General features: G+C 35.0%; 1 protein-coding gene across 1 annotated transcript in view; it reads left to right on the plus strand.

The window, feature by feature from the left end:
* L3MBTL3 (L3MBTL histone methyl-lysine binding protein 3) overlaps positions 1–23,346 on the plus strand; it is a 103,955-nt gene that overhangs the window by 48,011 nt on the left and 32,598 nt on the right. Inside the window, exons 5-16 of the mRNA XM_032216310.1 lie at positions 502–625; positions 1,504–1,588; positions 3,452–3,543; positions 6,119–6,223; positions 7,036–7,171; positions 10,225–10,316; positions 11,387–11,538; positions 14,903–14,979; positions 16,746–16,831; positions 18,957–19,067; positions 20,485–20,599; positions 21,215–21,317. Of these exons, the coding sequence (XP_032072201.1) occupies positions 502–625; positions 1,504–1,588; positions 3,452–3,543; positions 6,119–6,223; positions 7,036–7,171; positions 10,225–10,316; positions 11,387–11,538; positions 14,903–14,979; positions 16,746–16,831; positions 18,957–19,067; positions 20,485–20,599; positions 21,215–21,317 (1,278 nt within the window). The remainder of the gene's footprint in view (positions 1–501; positions 626–1,503; positions 1,589–3,451; positions 3,544–6,118; positions 6,224–7,035; positions 7,172–10,224; positions 10,317–11,386; positions 11,539–14,902; positions 14,980–16,745; positions 16,832–18,956; positions 19,068–20,484; positions 20,600–21,214; positions 21,318–23,346) is intronic.

Raw genomic sequence — 23,346 nt, forward strand, 5'->3', positions numbered from 1 at the left:
CACCAGTATTTATTCATAGAATTTTACTTAGTTTATGAGTGTATGATCAAAAAAATTTGCATTATTCACTTTGATTTTGTAAAAATTCTATTTAGCTACAGTCCATTGTATTGGAATTTATGGCAGGAAAGTCATGGTTTTTATTCAGGACTATGCATTAATTTAAAAAGAGCATATTTTCTGTTTTCTGTTAGTAATAGTGTAGTTCAGTTTATCACTAATGCAAATAATTATTGCACAGTTGTTTTTACTGTGCTCATTTGAGAAATTTATTTTACTGTCTTACATAATAATCTCTTCAATCTTTCAAGGGATTGCAATCTTTCTATTATTCCACTTGACAGCATTCAAATTTGCTATTTCTTTTCTTTTAAAATGCCCTTTTAAAGTATGCGCTTTGAGGAGAAATAGGAAAGGAAAGGTTTGAAAGATGCAAAGTCTTGTTTTGTGTATCACAACTTTTTCCTTGTGGTAATTAATGCAATTTAATTCTCATTCTAGGGAATCAAAGGAGGAAAAAGACGTGTCAGAATGCAGTGACGAAGACTATTCTAAGGGCGTTCAAAAGAGAAAAAGCAAACTGCCATCCAAAGGAGAGGTTATTGAAGAAAAAGATAAAGAAACAGTTAGTATTTTTCAGTCGATTGTTCTAGATTAGACCATTTCTTGTAGTTTAGTACTGTTCAGTAGTCCCTGCCTGTAAAACCTGCGCGCTTTAAGCCCATTGCCAATCATTATTTGTTCAGTAGTCGATTGAACAAACCATAAATGGAGTGGTATGTTTTAACTGATTTAACTAAATTTAACTGATTTGCCCCAATCTCATGAGATTTCTGGACTACGTGATATTTCCGCAGCCTCAAATAACTCCCCTTCCCCCAATGAACTTGATTTTTTATTAGAAATCTTATAAGATATAAAAATATTGAAATCTTGTAAAATTCAGCAATATCATGGCATTCCAATCATTTGATTGATAAACGAACAATCATTTAATTTTGTTATTGACAAATGTTATGAATGCTTGCCCAATTGGATGTTGTGGTTGTGGTTGGGCTAGTGTTAAAGAAATATATACCACTCTTCTGACTAGTGCATTTATTTTCATGTAGATAGAGTAAGAATAGTAAAGTATACATCTTGTCTACAGTGTAGTCATTTTTTTAAAGTGTCCTACAGAGAGCATATTATTATTATTCTCTCTTGTATTGAGAGAATAATTAGGAATGTCCTGTATTGTAGTTCACTGTTTAATATTGCAAATCAAAACTGAATTTTATTCATACATCTGGTTTCATGGTATTCTTAAGTTGTTCATAATGCTATCTTCCTAGTTTAATCAAAAACCACTCTGCAAGCTGGTACTTCATTTTCCATTGATTTTTACATGAACTGAATTCATATTTAAATATTCAAAATACTGTCAGAACAGGAACTTCTTTGTTTGATAATCAATCATAAATGATAATTATGCCAGTCGCAATATTTAATTTTGCAATTTAGGAAGACAATGCTGAAGGAAGAATACTGAGAGTATCTCAAAGAGCCACACGGAAAAGGAAACGAGAGGTGGCAATTTTAAAACAAAGTAAGTTGATTTATAATACTTTAGCAGAATAAACTTTTCCTTCAGTTCCTCAAAAAACTTAAAATATGTCTTGAGGTAAATGGATTGATTAAGTGTACAATCAGAAGTGAACAACCACATTATGTGAATCTGTGAATTTTACATATTTATACTGTTTGCAAATATCTTCGGATCATTGATTTTCCATAATGCCATAGATGAACATTCCCACTGTGTGTTTGGTTGATAAAATTGATGCAGCCTCCACCCTCTGGAACATCAACCCCCCCCCCCCCACTCCCAACGTGAGATTGATCCCAATTCTGTTAGTTTTCCAGAAAGCTCTTAAAACAGGGGAGGGTAACTTTTATGACTTGTGGACCTCAATTCCCTTGATGGCTTAGGAATTCTGGTAGTTGAAGTCCACAAGTCGTAAAAGTTGCCATAGTTGTCCACCCCTGCCTTCAAACATAGCTTTATCAACTAGCATAGTGATGCTATGATACAGTAGAGCCTGTTAGATGGTTATATGATGCACTCTGTTTTTATGCCATTGGTTTTTTAATGATTTATTTTGTTTCTGTTTTGATTTAAATTTATTGTTTTCAATCAGTTTTTATACATTCTTGATTATTAGGTATGCTGCCCAGAGTCACTAAAGTGAAATAGATGGCTATAAAAATATTACATTAATTAATTAAAATAATATACTATCATATGTAGTCAATGATATCACTTTATTATAATAGCTATCCTACACATAGCTATTTTGTAAAAGTGTTTTGTAAAAGAAAAAATTGAAGAGCATCGCCCTTCAAGTGCTTACAAGTTTTATTAAAAGCTTCAAATATTCTGCCTTTAATGTTTCCCATTCCATAGGAGAGTTTAAAATAAAAGTATAAATGAAATTAAGATTATTCTCTTTCCTGAACACTGATGGGGATTTCTATTCCACCTAGGTGAAATTGTTCAGCTAATTTTTGGAACCTGTAGAAAATTAAGTGTTGCATATTTTAAAAAGTGACAAATCCAAAATGTTAACTAAGTAGTAAAATGCTATTACTGTGGAGTCAGTTTCCTAAAGGGGTGAATATGCTTCTTTAAGGAAAATAATAAGATTAGGCAGTAATCGTTACCTGTAAGCGGATCTATAATTTTCACTTTGATGGTAATCATCTACTATCCCTGCTGTCTTAATTAACAGCAAGCTGTTGTGGTGCTGTTCACACAAATACAGATAGTCCTGAACTTACAACCACAATTGACCCCAACATTTCTGTTGTTTTGATACTTATTAAGTGAGTTTTTCCCCATTTAAAGACTTTCTTAATTCTGGTCACAGTTGTTAAGTGAATCACCACAGTTGACAAGTTAGTAACATGGTTGTTAAGTGAATATGGCATTCCCATTGATTTTGTTTGTCAAAAGGTTGCAAACATGACCTTGGAACACAATGTGAGTTAGTTGCCAAATGTCTGAATTTTGATCACATGATCATGGGGGATACTACAAAGGTGAGTGAAAACGCATAACGGCACTTTTTTCAGTGTTGTTGTAACTTTGTTACTAAATGAACTTTGGTCACTAAATGAACTGCTATAAGTCAAAGATTACCTGTTTAGTAATATTGTGTTACTAGTTTTGAAGTATATAGGATGACATTACTATATTTACCCAATAGTAATACAAGATTTTTCACCAAGATAATTATTATTTATGAATGGGGCAGGAAAGAGAATCACCCTATACTTGGTGATAAGATGCTTTTCATGAGTTTGAAAGCAAACCAGGGACAGTTACCTGAGTGCAGATAACAGCTTACACATGTTTTCTGAGAATAGATTTTATTTTCTATTTTTTTAACAGTTTGATTTCTAATTTCAGCTTTAATGTCAAAGGGAAAGAAAGCATGGAGTTGGTCTTCATATTTGGAAGAAGAAAAGGCTACAGCAGCACCTCCTAAGATTTTTAAAGAGGTAAGCTCTCCTGTAAAACTAATTAATTGGTTTGCGGAATGTATACTTTGCTAGATAATTGTCTTAAATAAAGGCAAATTAAAATTTTGACATAGTTGATAGGGTTATGTTAGTTCCCTTACTTATGAAAGGCAGTTCACAGATGTTGCTATGTTTATATGTAATAACTGATGCAGAGGAGATAATCTCAGGTGGTATTCTGTTATAGGTAATCCGCATATAAGTGGGCAGGTTTTCACAGTGACAACATAGTTTTGGAGTTCTAGTTGTATTTAACTCTTCTAAACATTTTTTAACAGCAGCCGAAAACCTGTTTGTTTTTCCCAGCAGACTTTAAATGTTGATGTTGATTTAGCTAAGCATGCTGTTGCCACCGTTTAAAACACTATTATGCATAATGTTTGAATTATTTCATACTTCCTTATATTTTTATACTGTTGGAGGTATTTAAGATTATTTCTGTATGCTACTAAGTGCCCAATTCCAAAACATTGCAATTAGAATTCATTGGTGTTATTACTGCTGGCAGCTTGAAGTTTGAGAGCTAGGTGTATGTATTCATGCTTCGTTTTGGTTTGAACACTGGTGAAGATAAGTTTTTAACTTGTTTTCCCTACCCTAAATTCTTGGATAAGTTAGCTATGCCCATTTGGAATAGATGGCCCCTTTTGATTAAAAAAAATTTTTGGTTCACCCATTAATGTTTATTCCCTTTTGTTTTATTTTAGCAATTGAAGCACATAGTGTGAACAATCCTGAATAGAAAAGAAACCTTTCAATAGTTGTAATAGTTGACAACAGTTAATGGCTTTTTAAATGGACATTATGTAGAATATTTTTGTATAGACTAAAATAAAGATTGTGTCAGAGAAACAATAAACATGACTCTCATAATTTTACAGGGATTTAAATAATTCTAGATTATATCATTTTGGCATACAAAAACAGTACTCTTTATATGCAACATTTCTCTGCCTCTTTTTTCATACTGCATCCATTCCTGATATTCTTCTAATGCATATGTAGATACTGTTATTATACATACAATTTTGGTTCTATGAAAATATGGAGCAAATTTAGTAAGAATTACAAGGATAACAATAGTTTTGAGATGAATGCATGTGGATCCTTTGTATTTTGACAGGATCAGTGGTTACAGCCTTGATTACTAGCAATCTCTGGTGAGAAGCTTCAATTGATGCAACTGTACATCAATAATTTTATGGAAGTAATCCTAATTAACCACAGTTAATGTGGTTAATAACAGTCATTAGCATAGACAAAAAGGAGTGGTGAGACTTGGGTTCCTAGGAAAGGATTAACAGAAAGTTGTGTATAATCTTGTGGCACATCCCCCGCCCCCCCTCATCCCCCAGACACACATAGACACACAGAGCTTCTTAATTGTGATTTCTTGACTTGTTTTGTTGTATGTCAAGCAGTTTTAAAGAGCGAAACAATACACCTATCGGAAGCTTGCAAATCCATTCATTCTTACATTCATTTCAGTACAAGCAGTCATGCAAAATCCTCCTTGTAAAATTATTCTTTAAAGTAAATTGATTTTTGCATGGTTATATTTTCATGGCATAACTAGAAAAGTCATTGCGGAAGAAACAGATACTTTTCACAAATCAGCATTTATATAACTTCATATAAGAAATTTGTCAAAATCTTGGTATTAAAATTAGTTTTAGCATTGTGGCAGAAAAACTTCGGCAATACATACCACCCACTGGAGAGGATCCAAAGAGTCATTTATTTTTCAAAGCTAGCAGATTACTACTGACAGTCATTAGGGTTTTTTTGTACCCAGAATGAACCAAGAATAATAACTACTAGATTACATAAGTCTTAAAGAGAATACTTAACAGACAATTTGACAATGTGTATACATTTATAGGAGGTGTCAGTAGAATTATTTTACAATGGTTAAAGAAAATGATAACAGAAAGGAAGACATGAGTATCCTTCATTGTGTGAAAACATAGAGATGTGTTTTTTGAAAGGCAGCTTACTTATATATATATGACTTTAAATTTTTATTCCAGCAAGCAATGCCTGCGCTTTGCTGCAGAGAGAGATAAGGAAACACAGCTGTACTCATTCTTGTATTTACTATGTCTGCTTAAGGCACAAACTCTAAAATCAATTAGAAACTAAAAGGCATAACTGACACAGTAAAGAAAACCGCATTTTTAAAGGTCATGCAGGCATATATGCAATATTGTATTGTATAATGAAGCATATGATGACATAATTACTTAACCCAAGTTCAAAATACAACTCGCACAGCAGGAATGTAAAAGATGAGAGAGGCTGAGCCATTAATACAGAAATATATTAACATATTTATTACTTAGGAAATGCATAATGTACTTTTTCCTGAAGATTTTGATCTAGTTTATGTCCGTATAGTCTTTTTTTTTTTAAATGAAGGTGGAGAAAAAAGTTTCATTAGCTGGCCTTAGTGTGGAAGATCTGGATTTTCTTCTTAACTGAGAAAAATAAGATATCTATCTTGGCATATTTTAGAAATGCTTATGTTAAATAAAACTTGGCATTTTCCTTCTAGTACCAGTCTTTCCCATACAACAAAAATGGATTCAAAGTTGGAATGAAACTAGAAGGAGTGGATCCTGAGCATCAGTCAATGTACTGTGTGCTTACAATAGCAGAGGTGAGTGCCAGAATGGCAAAACAAGATACTTGATTTTAGCAATATTATCTATACAACAAATTATAGCAGGCAATAAGAAAATAACTGCATCCCATCATTTAGAGCTAGGTAATATAAAATTAAAAACTATAAATAAGAATATAGGAAGAGTTTTGTTGAAAAGTCATACTTTCTAGAACTTCTGTAAAGCCTTTTTTAATTATACTAAATTTCTAAATTTATCTAAATTCGTAACCAGTGCATATTTTGTTAAACATTGTGTGACTCAACTTCATTGATTAGACTTAGGTAGGCTCTAATATTAAAAGAAATACTTAGAATGTTCCCTTGGATTATAGCTGAAAAGAAATATTGGATTTTTACTTATAAACTCTGTGTGTGTGTGTGTTTTGAATGAATCTTGAGAAAGATGCGATAGGTTTGCACTATTGCATTGAATGATTATGCAATCTAAAGTTTGTTTGAGAATTGTTCCCCTATTCCTGTGATGGCGAACCTACTCTATAGCACGTATGTCACAGGTGGCACACAGAGCCCTTTTTGCAGGCATGTGAGCCAACACCCCAGCACAGCTCCACCCCACATGTGCACACCTCCCGCTGGCCAGCTGGTTTTCACGTCTCTTCTGTGCATGCATGGGGGACTGGGTGCACGTTTTGGGGTCACGCACACATTGCATTATGGGTGCGCATGCGTGCTTTTGGCATGCAACAACAAAAGGGTTAGCCATCACTATTCAATAATTGCCTTGTAAGGCCCATGAGGAGATACGCTTCTACTCATATGTATATTTTTATATATTCTGATTTTAGATTTGTGGCTACAGAATTAGACTCCATTTTGATGAATACCCAGATTGTTACGATTTTTGGCTGAATGCTGATTCTTCAGATATTCACCCTGTTGGGTGGTGTGAGAAAACTGGTCATAAACTTCATCCACCGAAAGGTACTATGTTATCGATAAACAATTTATGAGCTTCTTTAAAAAAATGTGTTAAGGCAGCATAGATGTATACTTTTATAGTGAGAGACTTAGGCATCTACAAGTAAAAAAAAGTGGTACATACTTTCTTTTCATGTTTTCTTACATTATAAAATATAAGTGAATTCTGAAAAATTTAAATTCCAAGATCTGAAAATGTCTACGGCATATTTTTTATGTTCAGAAGATGCACAGAAATTATCCTTTGACCAATGCTTTAATGATTGAACAGCTAACAAATGAATTACACAGTACTCTCAAAAGAAAGCCTCATGATGAAATTTTAATAACTACCTTAGTTTAACATTAGGATGCTTGATGAGAATATCAGTGGTTTCAAAAAGGGTATAAACCTAAATATTTTTCTCTTCTTCCTTAGAAGGAAGAAGAAGAAGAAAAAGAAATAATATATAGTTGAAAGCATTATATCTTCATCATGGTCAAAGTGCATCAGATTATGATTTGTGCCTACCCTGAACCCGTAGCTGAAGAGATTTTGGAGAAAGTCTTCCCCTGCTGCACATCCTCACAGACAAAATTCTGGTATCAACTTCTCAGAACATTACAAAGTTACCAAAAACAGTCTTTTTCCACCTGTGCTTAGGCAATACATAAATGCCTCTACAGCACAGGATAAGAAGACCAAAAAGCTAAAGGATACCAGGACACAAAAGAATTACTGTTCAGAAAGATAAATGGGTTGAAATCATCTTTATCAATGTCTTCTGCTGTTCTTTGGTCCATAGTGCCCCAGTTAATTAGATCAGTGTATCCTTTTTCTTATAATAGTGCTTACCTACTCCTATGTAATCTTTCTGATCCCAAGGGTTTCGGACCAATCTCAGAAAGTAGAATAAGGGACCTCTCTGTTACATGGAGTGGAATTTTTCTGATCAGTTGATGAGATTCAGGGGAACTTTTATCACATTTATCTCTTTTCTCTGAGTCCATCCATATTTCGTCATAAATATGTGAACACTGATCAAAATAGAATCTGGTTGTATCACCTGGATAATGATTATTTTCCTTACAAATATTTATGTGCTTCCCAGCCAGCAGGACAATTAGCAGGAAGGTACTTGAAGTCGAATCAATCTCCTTCAAAGGAAAGAGAAAAAGACTTTTATTTTCAGTATTACTCTATGTTGAGAAATATAGGAGTGTTTTGTCAGTGAACTGTGTCATTGTAATATTTTGGCCACATAATTGCCAAGAATTATCTCTATATTAGCCATCCAGATTTCTTCACTATTCTGAACATCATCTAAGCTTTTGAATCCAATTCTTTGGAACCAGATCTTACAGGTTGAGTCTAAGGATATCATTATGGTGTGTTACCTCAACAAGCAAAGGAATACTGCAGTGCTTTGCAATTTGAGAATTGCCTAACATTTTTTTCCTTTTCTAATTCATGTTGTGATGGATCTTCTAAGCTGTGATCATACAAGACTCATAAATGAATGCTTTATCCTTCTATGACACACTTCAATTTTAGCACCCAATTGTAGCATTGATAGCAATTCTATTTTCTTGCGCCACAGCAAGAGACATTTTCTGAGGTGTATTATTAATATTGATATAATCACCTGGTATTACTTTAACAGACAAATATTTGTATGTATCTGTATATAAAACACACACAAACCCAGATTTTTGGTGGCACTTTTCTTTTTATATAGATCCTATGTTTTACCTCAATAAGGTAGGCCTGCATTGTGACCTCATCTTGCTCCTTATCTTGCTCCTTGCATCTGACTTTTGCCTCAGTGAAACTATTCTCTTTCTCTCCTATTCTATACTGAAATTGGAATTTAATCGTTTTTTCACTTTTGTTTGTCACGTCTTGGCTTTTTGTATGTTCATAGAAACTTCCCACACATTGTAGATTTTTTTTTTACTCTTTGGAAAAAAGAAATATTTCTATTTCCTCTTAGCAATTTTATCACTGGATTAAGGACACCAGATATTAACTGGCAACCTTCTTATTTGTTAATTTTTGTTTCTGGAAACACTATATTATCCATACTGGTTGGAGAGTAAGGTTTGCTGTTCATCTACAGTTGCTTATCTGTAACTGCCATCCCTAAAAATAGTCTGCATTCACAGCATGCTTGAACCATCAATTCATGGATATTCCTAAGCCCTATATTGGGTGGGAACATAGATGTCTTTGTGCAGATTTCCACCAACATTTTTATAGTTGTAGAAGGTTCTAGAGAAGGCTGCAGCATAGGCATAACAGTCATAGAATTCAATGTCATCTTTAGTAAAAGGGCAACTTCAACTTTGAATGCATTTGATTCACACCACCATTCTGATAGAAGATTCTTCTTTATTTCTCTCAATGCAAAATATGTTTCTCTGGGACAAACCACAAAATCACAACCAGAAAAATAGAGGGGTGTTTGGTAACAGCATGCAGTAGTTTTTGATTTTTAAAAATGGTTTGGATATCATAGGTTTCTTTACATGTAATGCTTAAGCCATTCTCTATTACAATGTTCAACTTTGCACTAATTAAGTTTTCTTGGCACACTGTTCTTCATTTTGGGGGGTGTGGGTGTGGCTTTTTAGACATAGTTACAATGAAATGATCAAATATAGTTCATATTGTACATTTATACCAGGATTGCAGACTTTGACTATTTTCACTTCACAAAATGATAAAATACTAGACCTGTTAGTTATAAGAACTAGACAGATTTTCAGTGTGTATTATCTGCAAATATTGCATTTGGACCTTTGTTAGAAAAAATATGTGTTTGTTTCTGAAGAGAAACTGGTGCTTTTGGAGTTTTCAGGAGGAAAGATATTACTGACTGGTCTTGTTTTTAAATTATATGGTACCTGTAATTATATTCTCAAGTGGCTTTTAAAAGTTAAATGTTTTCAGTTTGTACTTGAAATGGACAGTTTGGCAGGCACTGTATGTTGATACTGACAGTAACAGCTGTAATTAAAGTAAGTGCACCTCAAACTAAAAGAATATTTGCTTTATTCTTCTTTATGGTTTCCAGGATATAAAGAAGATGAATTTAATTGGCCTGCATATCTGAAGAAATGTAAGGCTCAAGCTGCTCCTAAATCCTTGTTTGAAAACCAAAACACTGTAAGCTTTTTCCTTATATTTATCTCTGTGTTCACACTAGCATTTGTGTAATATATTGATGTGCCCAATCTAGTTGAAAATGTAATGGATTTTATCAATGTAACAAATGAACTTCCTATAGTAAATTTATGTAATAAATCTGTACATATACTCTACCTATGTATTTACTTATCTTCATGAGGTATTTTTTTATTTTCTACATCTTTTTTCTGTGCTGCTTGATATTAATTTAATTACTTGAAAGTGTGTGTTAAAAGCTTTAAATTTTCATTTAAAACATTTTTAAAAAGCATTAGAATAGTGTTTTCCTATATGGGGAGAGGAAGGCAGCCATTAAATTCTGCTTTGCATGCCTTTTGTACTATATATGTATGTATATGTATATATGTGTGTGTGTGTATGTATGTATGTATGTATGTATGTATGTATGTATGTATTTAAAAATTTTAAAAGAATATGAAATCTAAGAATTACAGAAAAGAAAGGAAAAAAAGAGAAATGTCCAGAATTTGCCAGTTTGACGTAAGGTTCCAAGCTAGAAAACAGACTGCAAGTTCTAGTCCTGTCTTAGGTATGAAAGATAGGCAGTCAATAAAATAAAATAATAAAATAAAATAGATAATTGAGAACTTTTTTTTAAAAAAATCAAGATTATGCAAGGTCAGAAGAATTTGAGGATGTAGAGCAGAGTTTCCAATCTTTTCAGCTTTGTGGACCGGATGGGTGGGCGGGGGGGGGGGAGAAGAGGGGATGGTTATAAACGAGTGGCCGGCAAACACATACAAATGGAACGCTCACACACTCACATAGTCGCGCAAATGGAGATGCGTGCACTTCTGTGGCCCGATTCTGAATGGCTCATGGTCCAGTAGTGGGCCACAGTCCAGGGGTTGGTGATCCCTGATGTAGATGCTTTTTTAAAAAAAATAATTTGCAGCATTATATTTGATACTTGTCTTTTTATTGATCTGCAGCTTTCTGTCTTATGTTTTCTTTTGTGCTGTCTTGCTTTATGTGGTTAAATAGCCAACCTTCTATTCAACATTATTTTTGAACCTCTCTTTGATTAGACTGTGATCCCATCAGGATTTCGAGTAGGGATGAAACTTGAAGCAGTAGACAAAAAGAATCCTGCTTTCATATGTGTTGCTACGGTAACAGACATGGTGGACAATCGTTTCCTGGTTCATTTTGACAACTGGGATGAAAGCTACGACTACTGGTAGGAGTGTTTTGATGATAGAATTTTAGAGATGCTTTCTTTTTTTCCTCCCTCTTGTCATTTTTCTATTTAATTAGGATGATCAGTTTTTTTAAAAAAATCACTTCTCTTCTAGAATAATTTTATATGTTACAGACCCCCTTAAAGGAATGTAGATGTTGGTAGCAGTATAAAGATAAAGGCATACTGTATATACTCAAGTATAAGCCTAGTTTTTCAGCCCACTTTTTGGGCTGAAAAAAGCCGCCTCGGCTTATACTCGAGTCAGTGAAAAATTTGCCCGAAATGGAGGAGAAAAAGGGGCGGGGCCATGCCGCTGGGTGACACTCGTGAATGGCCCAGTGCCCCTGTGAGTTTCCCCTCCCTCTGTGTCAGTTTGCCGCGCAGCGCGCACCGCACCATCCCCCCTCCTCACGTTCTAATGTAATGCAGGGCTGTCTTACGATTCCCCTTCCTCCCCCTCCTGCCGCTCTGCAACGATGTCCCACCTCCTCCTTGTTATGGCAAGCAGCCACATAGCGATGTCCCACCTCCTCTGGTACAGTGATCCAATGATAGGAATCACTGTGCCGTGTGTCATAGGAGGCGGGACATCGCTCCCGCGGCTGCACGGGACATCATCATCACAGCGGGACATTAGCATCATGAGGTGAGTGAAGTATTTCATTGAATACACCGCTAGTTTACTGTTTTTCTTTGAAATAAATATTCAAAAACATTACTGGTATCTATTTTTATTTTTAAAATTTACCGGTAGCTGCTGCATTTCCCACCCTAGGCTTATACTCGAGTCAATAACTTTTCCAGTTTTTTTGTGGTAAAATTAGGTGCCTCGGCTTATATTCGGGTCGGCCTATACTCGAGTATATACGGTAATAAATATGAATGTCAGAAAGAAAATAATCTGAAAGTTGGGGAAAAATGCAAGCTAGAATACAAGAAAATGTACTTGAAGTCATAGGAAAGTTTTTGAAAACTTTTATGTGGTCCTCCTAGGGTTAAGAATTGGATGCGGAAAGGCAGAAACATGCAAATAATGAAGCTGCTGACCTTTTGCAGTCTGCTGATGAAGCCTGGTGCATTTTTAAGCGAAAAGGGTTGAAAGAAACAGGACACTTTTTGAACCTGATGGGTAGACAGTCTATAGATCATCCCCATGATCATGTGATTTACATTTGACAGCTGACTCATATTTATGACAATTGCAATGTCCAAGAGTCATGTGATCCCCTTTTGCAACCTTCTGACAGGCAAAGTCAGTGGGGGGAACCAGATTCACTTAACAACCATGTCTTTAATTTAACAACTGCAGTGATACACTTAACAGATGTGGCAAGAAAAGCTGTAAAATGGGACAAAACTCACTTAACAAATTTCTCAACATAATTTTTTGATTCAGTTGTAGTCATAGGTTGAGGACTATCTGTATGTACAGTGATTGCAGTGGAACAGAAACCAGTTTTGAATTAATTTGTCAAGGGAATCCATGCTTTCCCATGGATTCACCCCATGGAATGGCTTTACTTTATAAAAGAGCCACCTGGTAACTCATGGGTTGGCAGAGTCTCACAAGTTCTTAATATGACATCGTGAAAGCAGGAGAACTTTTGAGATGCTTCCAAGACAAAGCTTTGAAAGGGCAAAATCTATGATCTCGTGGAAAACTATATTGCAAAAAATATACAAACAACGATCCTATAATTTAAAGATTAAGCCCAGCACCCTTAATAAAATGAGGACAGAAATAGAACTATTTTAGGTAGTTAAAATCTAGGATAAATGGTGCCACACTTATTTATTTAACAGTGCCCTATTATGGCAGTAAACCTGATAAGCTGGCTCTTTAAAAGTAGCAAGGGCACCATGAAATGAACTCCACAGAAAATATTCATGTTGCGCCATTAATGCTTAAATGTCTATTTGTGAATAGCCTTCCAATCCTCTTCTCCACATTCTTCTCCCTATCTACGAGTACTTTTTCTTCTGGAAAGCAGCTGCAGATACCTTCAGATTTAGGAGGTGGCAAAGAGAGATAATTTAACCTTTCTTAGCAGTGTATCCTCTCAAATTCCTTTTATTTTGCCACAATTCTCTCCCTCAGACTGCGGAAAAGAACCTTCATTTTTTGGTGACTTGGATGCAAATAAAAAAATAATAACAGCTGCTGAGAAAATAACTGGTTATAATTTGTAATTAATGTATGAGTTTAATTCAATACTGCATTTAACTATATTCCTAGTTGTGAATATATAGACCTCCAAAGTCAAGAGTCATTTGTCCCATTCCAACTTACTCTGTTTCTTTCCTGGCTGCAAGTGAAATGAGCTTTCCCTCTTGGTTGCAGCCTATAGAACATTCAACAAATATGCATTTTACTTCTAAGGCAACATCTCCATAAGTAAAAGACAAACAAAAAGAAAAAGGAAAACCTTTCTCAAGGTTTGTTTTTAAAACCTTTGGAAGATAAAAAGTGGATTGCTGACAAAACGGCTTTCCGTTAACATAAAACATGTATGGCTTATAAAGTTTCTCCTCTGAACACAAGATGGGGCTAGAAGATGATCTGTATATTGTAAGATTGGTATCTGACCCTATTAAATGTAAACCAACAAAAATATTTAGTTGATAATATTTTTGAGCTATCCCAATTAAAAAAATGAACAGTATCATAGGTAATAGAAAAACACAGGCAGAAATTTCATTATGTTTCGTTTACTAATGCTGTAATAACTTTTTTTTAAAAAAGCAAACTATTAAAACTAGTATTTAAAACTAGTATTTTGTATGTAGTTTACTATTTTATTGTATTTATTTCTACGTTTCATTATCTTCTTAACTTGTACCTACCTAGGACACAGCTTTTTATAGGACAAAAACATGTAATATAATGCAATTTTAATATTCATTTTTCACTTCTTTGTATGCTTAAAAGTAATAACTAGTGTTTATAAAAATATGTTTATGAAATATAACAAATACAATAATAAAATTCGGTAATAATAAAATAAATTAGTTTCAAGTAATAAGAATTTTCAGCTGCATCCAATGATGTATGAAGCATCTATACAGGGCATTCTTTTTGGATTAGAAACTCTTAAAGTAAAATTTTGTGTGTTAGATTGTCTTAAATCAAATGTTTCTATTAGCAAATATATATTTCAGCCTTTTCTAAATATGGTTACACACACTCTCTCTTAAAAAGCATTCCAATACAATAATTAATTTATTCAGTGTCCCCATTTAACAAGCAGTCCGGGTGTTCATGCGTGCCCCACTGGCCTTGAACTATAATAGAAAAAAATCTTAAATGCAATTAATATATTTATAGGAAAGATGCACAATTAATCCAATATTTTTCCTGCAGGTGTGAAGCAGCTAGTCCACATATTCATCCAATTGGATGGTGTAAAGAACATAGAAAAACACTTGTAATTCCTCCAGGTCTGTATAATAGCATAACTTTACTTATTTATTTCAATTGTTTAACATTTTTAATGAGAAATTATTAATGTGCCAAAATTTAAAAATATCTCAATTTAAGAGTGATTTAGGTAAAAACAAATAAGAATTTATGATCTGATGTTACGATTGGACAAGCTAGTTTCACATGCATTTTGGATACTGGCTCAGTACAAAGGTAAAGATTTTAATTCCATGCAGAACTTACATGAATGAGAACACTAATAATTAGAAATACATCGTATAAATTATGGATAACATGTTGTAGTTATAAAATTCTATATAAAATATATAGAATGCAAATTCACTTATCAAACAACCTTTACATAAGCTATAAATATTTAACCGGTAAGTAAATTAATTGTAGTTTCTCAGGAACAAACTCTGTAATTTAGCCCACACATATCAATGGTATAATTCATTGCCATACTATGAGTCACTTGGAAAGGTGATACATTGAAAATTGTTACTTATTAACAGGACATGTTTTATCAACACAGGAAATTTGAAATGGGCCTACTAGCATTAACAACTTTTCTCCCAGTATGGCATTTAATATAAAACTTACATTAACGTTTATATACAGTCTTCACAGAAATTTTGTTCAGTTGAGCTTTGCTAAGAAATGGCTTTACCTGTGAATATCTATACCTGTTTTTCCCTGAAAATAAGACCCTGTCTTATTAAAAAAATTGCCACCAAAAAAGGCACCAGGTCTTATTTTGGGGGTGGGTGGGTGTCGTCCACTGACTCATCTCACTTGCGCGCATCACCCCTGGCCTCCTTTTCACTGTCAGAGGCCAAATTCCTGAAGGCCTCTGCAGCCGATAACAGAACCCCAGTCGATCTGGAGCTGATCAAAGAGTGCAAGAGATATTTATCTCTCAAGATGTGAGAGTTCTAGGCTAGTAGATCTAGAGGGATTTTTGGGGGACTATCTAATGGTTGTGTTCTAACCAAGGCATCCCAAGAGTACGAAACCAACTCCTCGTCCTGGCAAAAACCCCTTTTATTAATTTACAATGAATTCTGCTCATTAACACCCAGCAAAGTCTTTCCAAGGAGGATTTACAGTCACACACCTTATCTGGCATGGAGAGCTGACCGGCCAATATCTGCAGAACTTCGCAAGGAGTCTTTGAGAGTCACTAACCAATTAGCGAACTAATTGTCTCCTGCAAACTCCACTCTCCTTTTGCTTTTTGCCTTTCATCGTCTGGCCTTACCCGCAAGTCAACCCCTGCTCTTTAGTTGTTCCCTTCGTCTGCAATTGCACATGCGCTCCAGCTGTTCATCTGCCTTGCTATCTGACTCTGACAACAGCTGATAACTGGCATACAGTTCTGGCCCCCTCTCTGATTCCAACACAGAGCCCTAATCAAAGCCTTCCCCAGACTCCAGACCTGGCCCATGTTCCATGTTCCTCCCCAACCACCTCACTGTCTCAATCTGCTGCCAGATCCACTGGCCGCTGGAGGGCCACAACAGGTAGATTCCACTAAAAAAAACCTTTGTAGGGTACTTTGCAGTGAGAATAATATCCCTCCAGATGTTAGTGAATGACAATTCCTGGTACTCCTCTGTATTAACTATGTTGACTAAATCTGCAAGGTGTTTGTGGATCACCCACTACAAGGCAGTGTAGGTCATGTTTACTTTATTCCTTTTAATTGAAGTCCGACGCACAGTGCTTTGAATATATCCAATGTATGATATATTTAAATCTTGTATCATTATTTATCAATTAGACTACCCACATGGCAAACATTTTTCTTGGGAAAAATATTTGGAAGAAACCAGTTCTTTACCTGCACCTGCTAGAGCTTTTAAAGTGGTAAGAAACATCTATTGTTTTTTTCATACTTATTCTGCTTATCATCTACCACCACTATTTCTGCTATGATCAATATTAATATCTAACCTTTTGACCTTGTTGCCTTGAGTTGAGATAATATTTTCCCCATTTTTGGAATTCAGCAATAATTGGTCTTCAGGCCAGATCCAACACCCTGACAATATCTGCATATTTAATATATTAAGACAATATCTTAACTTTTCTTTCTTCCCTTTTTATTCTTTAATAATATTTCATGAAAGGATAATGAAAGAAATGCACTACCTAAACATGGCTTATTTTCAGTGTATAGGTAGTTCTTGATTATGACCACAATTCAGCCCCAAATTTCTGTTGCTAATCAAAGCAGTTGTTAAGTGAGGTTTGCCCCACTTTATGACCTTTCTTGCCACTGTTTTAAGTGAATCATTACAATTGTTAAATTAGTAATGGTTGTTAAGTGAATCTGACTTCCCCATTGACTTTGCTTGTCAGAAAGTTATAAAAAGTGACCCTGGGACACAGCAACTGTCATAAATACACGCCAATTGCCAATTGTAACCATGGGGATTCTGCAACAGTCATAAGGGTGGAAAACAGTCATAAGTCACTTTTTTGATAGTCGTCATAACTTTGTCACTATGGTCGTAATGAATGGTCGTAAGTTGAAGATTATCTCTACCATTTTGTTTCCTGAATCAAAACAAGAAAAAAGGGGACTTGTTAACTACTAGATACATGGCTTTTTTTTTTTTTAACTTGGCTTATAGGGCTTTTAACTGGATTAAAAGCAATATATCTAAATAAGGTGGATTTTAAAAAAAAGTATATTATAATTACATAAATGTTAACATAAACATAGGGGACAATGGTGGCTTAGCAACTAAGACGCTGAGCTTATCAATCAGGAGGTCAGCAGTTCAGTGGTTCGAATCCCTAGTGCCGCATAACGGAGTGAGCTCCTGTTACTTGTCCCAGCTTCTGCCAACCTAGCAGTTCGAAAGCATATAAAAATGAAAGTAGAAAAATAGGAACCATCTTTGTTGGGAAGGTAACAGCGTTCCGTGCACCTTTGGGATTTAGTCATGCCGGCCACATAACCATGGAGATGTTTTCGGACAGCACTGGCTCTTCAGCTTTGTAGTGGAGATGAGCACCGCCCCCTAGAATCAGGAACGACTAGCACACTTATGCGAGGGGAACTTTTATCTTTAACTATAACATAAAACAGTGAGAAATATTCAAAAGAATAAAACAATTTTTTTCTTGGGAGGGATAATTACAGTGAACCAGCCTCGATGGCTTGATAGACAATCAAAATTTTCACTAATTTCCTGAAAGCCATGAGGAAGTTGCTACTTTGGTGTTGGAGCTGTTATTCCTTGATGGGAGGGCAACAATTGAGATGGCATAATTTCATGGTCCCTGAAGATGGCAGCCTTTGATAGAGGGACACAATCTCCTACATCTTATCAGACAGATAGATGTTGCTAGGAAAAGATGTTCCTGCAGAAACTCAAGTTTTGAATCAGGGGTCAGGGGTCTCCAACCTTGGCAACTTTATGACTTGTGGACTTCAACTCCCAGAAGTCCTCAGACAGCATGCACAAGTTGTAAAGTTGCCAAGGTTGGAGACCCCTGTGATGGAAGCAACCAAAAGCTAACCAGTATAGCTTCAAGAGTAAAGGTGCTATATGGGTACCAGGAAATGCATGTATAATTGCTTGACTTACTGTATTTTGGAACAATTGTAGCTTCCAAATGATCTTTAAAGGCCATGTAGAGTGCATTAACAATATTATAATCCAATTAAAAAATCACTAACGAATGTGTGACAATGAATAATACGTCCCAATATGCAATTTGGAACATAAGCTTAAACTGTGCCAGGGCTCTGTTGGCCACAGTTGCTACCTGGGAGCCCAAGGGAGCCCAAATTGTCAATCAACTGAATAATAATTTATACAGTTAGTTAACATTTTATAGAATATCATCATCATTGGTTCCTTTCTTGTGAAATGCAGAGAACAACAAGCTTCTTCCAGTGACTCCTATCCTCGGCATAGAACATTGTGGTATAAATAATAGTTACAAATTAAACTAAAAGTACTTTCCTCTATTGTAGAAACTTTCTCATGGATTTCAGAAGAATATGAAACTTGAAGCTGTTGACAAGAGGAATCCTGCGCTTATCAGAGTAGCTACTGTGGTTGAAACAGAAGATCACAGAATTAAAGTAATTTCTATTCTCGTTTTTAAATATCTTGATTTTTAAACAGGAGCAACTGCTGAACAATTATAAATGATAATATCTTATTATACATAATACTACTCTGGTTTCTCTATTCACTTCATTGAATAGGAGGAATATAGCTTCATCCTATTGAATTTGTTCCCATTCAGATAAAGGCTATAACAATTTTAAGTTCCATGATTAGATATGAAAGTGTTTTTTTATTTGTGGTGGACTGATCTCCGATATATTACTCACCAGTTTTAACTCATCACCATGTGGTGAGACGTAGTGCTCTCACACATTCACAAGGCCCCCATAAATTTGCACTCTAAATCTCCAAGAAACACATAATCAAGACAAAAGCTCTTTCTTTCTGTCTTTGTCAGTTTGCATGGATTGTGAGGTTTGCATCCTGTGGAGATACCATATTACACTTCACTCCTAATTGCACTGTTAATTTGTGCTGTCAGCAGTTGAAGAAAGAATCAACTGTTTTCAGTGTTAATCCAAATGTGATTGTACCAGCTGTTTCCACTTTTATACTGTGAGGAAGTGACACCTTAGTTTGCTAATTTGGTAAATTAACCATAGTTTGTGATTTCAGACCTACCAAGTCAGTCAACATCATCATGACTTTTATCTTTCTGATAACCAGAATTTAATCTCTTTTGAATTATACACTTAGCTCATAATTACTAATTGTTATGATTAGGATAAATCATAATGACAAATTTCAGTGGTTAGGATAAAGGAATTTCAGGATCTAAACATTTGATGCTTTGCTTTGGAATAGTTTGAGTACAATTTGGAACACCTTAGTTAAGAGAAATTTCAAGTAGTCCTCAACTTACCATTGGTTACTTAGTGACTGTTCAAAATTACAACTGACCACCCAAAAGGTACTTATGATCAGTTCTGAAGTCTGGGGGGAGGAGTTGAGTACCTATGTTTATAGCCATTTGCAGCATCCTGCAGTCACATGACCATGTTTTATTATATTTTTGCCAAAAGCAGGCATTTACTGCTGGATTTGGGGCAAAATACCCCATAGCGAACCTTATACCAATTCTGACATTTGTTATACCTTATTCCAATTCTGATGAGCATTTGGCAGGCTTAAGGAAAAAAATGGGCTAAGCTGCATCTGGGAGCCAAACATAATTGAAAATTGAATTTGGAAACATCTTAAAGCTTTAAACTCATGCTTTAAAATTTTAAAGGGTTTGTTAAAATATAACTGGAATTGTTATCTTGGCAAAGTAAATATAAAGCCACCATAATTAGTACAAACACGATGTGCTTTTGTGTGATTTGTTCTTTATAAAGCTCAAATAAATAACCTACTAATTTTTATTTTAAAAAAAGAAAGTAGTCTGAAACTACAAGGATGGCAACATTCTATATCTTTGGGTTTTAGATCCACTTTGATGGCTGGGATAGTATTTATGACTATTGGATTGATGCAGATAACCCGGACATACATCCTGCAGGCTGGTGTGGAAAAACTGGACATCCTCTTCAGCCCCCTCTTAGTAAGATAATTAAAATGCAAAAATACAATAAATATTTACCAGTCAGTTTTCTTCTGCCATGTCAAATTAATGTGCTGTGAGAGAACCAAGTTGTTTAGTAAATCATTCATAGAGTGGTTGCAAGGTCTATGGAAATCGGTGGATATCTTGGGAAACACTTAATAATTGAAGCCTCTTATATTTGTGGGTATTCTGATTTTCAAGAAGAGAAAATGTATACATGTTTACTAACCCATGACAAGAATTCCAGGTGGATTTCTTCAAAGTTGTAGAAATCATTGTTTTACCTATACTCAGACGATTTGATTGAAAAGGCAGTCACATTGTTGCAATGTAATTCAAATATTTTATGTTCACTGGAACTTTGTTTAGCTTTTAAAAACATATCAAAAGGGGGTGTCATCATTTAGATTCTACTGTAGACTTGAACATTTTATGGCCCACATCCAACTCTTCACTGGGGGAGGAGGGGCAGGATGACGGTCTGCCACAGGAGAGGACACGAGAAACGAGGCCATTTCTCGTGTGTCACCTTAGGAAAATTAATTGCCCACTCCTGTGATTTGAGTAAATATGAAGCTAATGTTAAAGTTGGTTTTTGTATTATTTGTCTAGGTCCACTGGAATTAGTAGAAGCTTTAGAACAAGGAGGGTGCCCTACAGCAGGCTGCAGGGGAGTTGGACACATAAAAAGAGCCAGGCATATGGGCCATCACAGGTATGTGTTATGAAGAACTGGTACTTCAGTAGCTTAGCAAGAAGTGCCTCGTTAGAATAAGGCTGTGAATTTGATTTAATTGCTGTCCATGAAACAAGAAGTTGTTGCGAAGAAAAAGGACCATCAAGTATCCAAAAATTTAGATTGCTTTGGTGATTATCAATTGCATAACTTCATTGTGACCAGAATATAACACCTGATTAAGAGAGTGCTCTTGACCAATAATGTTTTAACTGATATGATGCTCCCTAGTAAGAGATTTCTCCTTAACATTCAGTTAGGTGTATTTGCCTGTTGAATATGGCCCTTATTTTGTGTAGAGCTGTTAGTTTGATTCCTTAATGAAAATGAAAATCTCAGTCTGTATTGGCATTAAAGCTTTAATCTTGTAGCCTCACAATATAGTATTTTTTCATAATTTTATTCTATAAACCAAATATTTGAAGTCTGTAGGTTATTATGAGTCAAAGTTGAACAAAATGTTTCAGTTGTATTGAAATTGATCAGTACATATTATACATTCATCATTTGACTAAATCACAACTCAAGTATGTATTCAATTTCAATATTTTACAGTGAACATGAAAACTAATACTCTTCTTTAGTGTTCAGTTTTTCAGGTCCTCATTTATATGGGATATAAGAAAGAATACCTTAAAAAAAACTCTACCTGATATTTATCTGCTATTCTATCTAAAAAATTCTCAGGGCTGCCCCTTCTCCTTGGATGGATCTTGACTAGAATGCAGATTTTACCTTTTGCCTAAATACGTGTTTATTTGTATTTGAATTATGAATGCCTTAGACCAATAACAAAGAAAAATGCATTCAGTGACCAGGCATTATATTGATTCTAACTAACCTACTTGGCTAAATTAATAGTTTGAGGAATTAGGCTTACTGGGTTTCATTTTTGCCTCTTAATAAATTGTGGGCTTAAATATTTTCCTTAAGATGGAGTGGAAAATAGCATGTGTAGTGGGAGTCAATAAATACATACTACATTTATTATTGTATTTTTTGATTATCAGTTCTAGGAAAAAAGAGCAGAAGGGTGCTATTATCTTATGGGCTTCCTGTCAGCAACTAGATGTCAGTAACTATGACTAAGAATGGGGAACTAACCTATGAAAATAATGCTTTTACTTAAAACCACAAAATAGTTGTAATAACTTGTATTTTCTGCTACTGTGGTTTGTAATTTGAAGTGGTTACAAATTTGCTATACGAAAAGCATTGAAATTTAAGAGTGTAAGTAGCACTCATGGAACTAACATAATGTTGATATTCTCCCTGAGCAAATTCATTTTGTCCCTGAACTCTCAAATCAAAATTCCATTTGGATTAACAGATGTAGGATAAAATGGGTATAGTGATTTACATCAGACTTCAATCCACTGTTTTTTTAAAATCTCTGTTGAAACTTTTACTTAAATATACTTTTGGAAATGTTCATGACAAGGTGCATTTATGTTGTCAAGTAAATGTCTGAAACAGTGGTGGGTTTCAATTTTTTTAGAACCTCTTCTGTAGGTGTGGCCTGCTTTGTGGGAGTGGCTTGATGGCCATGTGACTGGGTGGGCGTGACCAACTTGTAAAATGTGGTGAAAATCACTTACCAAAATGTTGGCTCAGAAACTCTGGCATTTGAAGCACGCAAGTCTTAAAGCTGTCAAGTTACAAGACCCTTGCACCCCTAACCCTTTAGAAAAAAAAACCCAGGGGTGTTCAAACTTGACAGCTTTAAGACTTGTGGACTTCAACTCCCAGAATTCCTCCTCTCGCTCTTCATCTTGATGATATGCAGACGGGCGGGGGGAGGGAGCTGGAACCGGTTCTAAACGGCACTGCAGATTTGTGGAACCTCTTCTATAGAAGAGATTAGAACTGGCAGGAACCCACCCCTTGTCTGAAAGCAAGTTGATCAGTCATTTTCTGATAGCACAATGCTTAAGTTGGATGAAAATGTGCAGTGACAAAGTATGACAGGGCTCTAATGAATGTCTTTTAAAATGCAAATGTTAATAAG

The sequence above is a fragment of the Thamnophis elegans genome, chromosome 4, assembly GCF_009769535.1.
Source record: "Thamnophis elegans isolate rThaEle1 chromosome 4, rThaEle1.pri, whole genome shotgun sequence".
Taxonomy (NCBI): domain Eukaryota; kingdom Metazoa; phylum Chordata; class Lepidosauria; order Squamata; family Colubridae; genus Thamnophis; species Thamnophis elegans.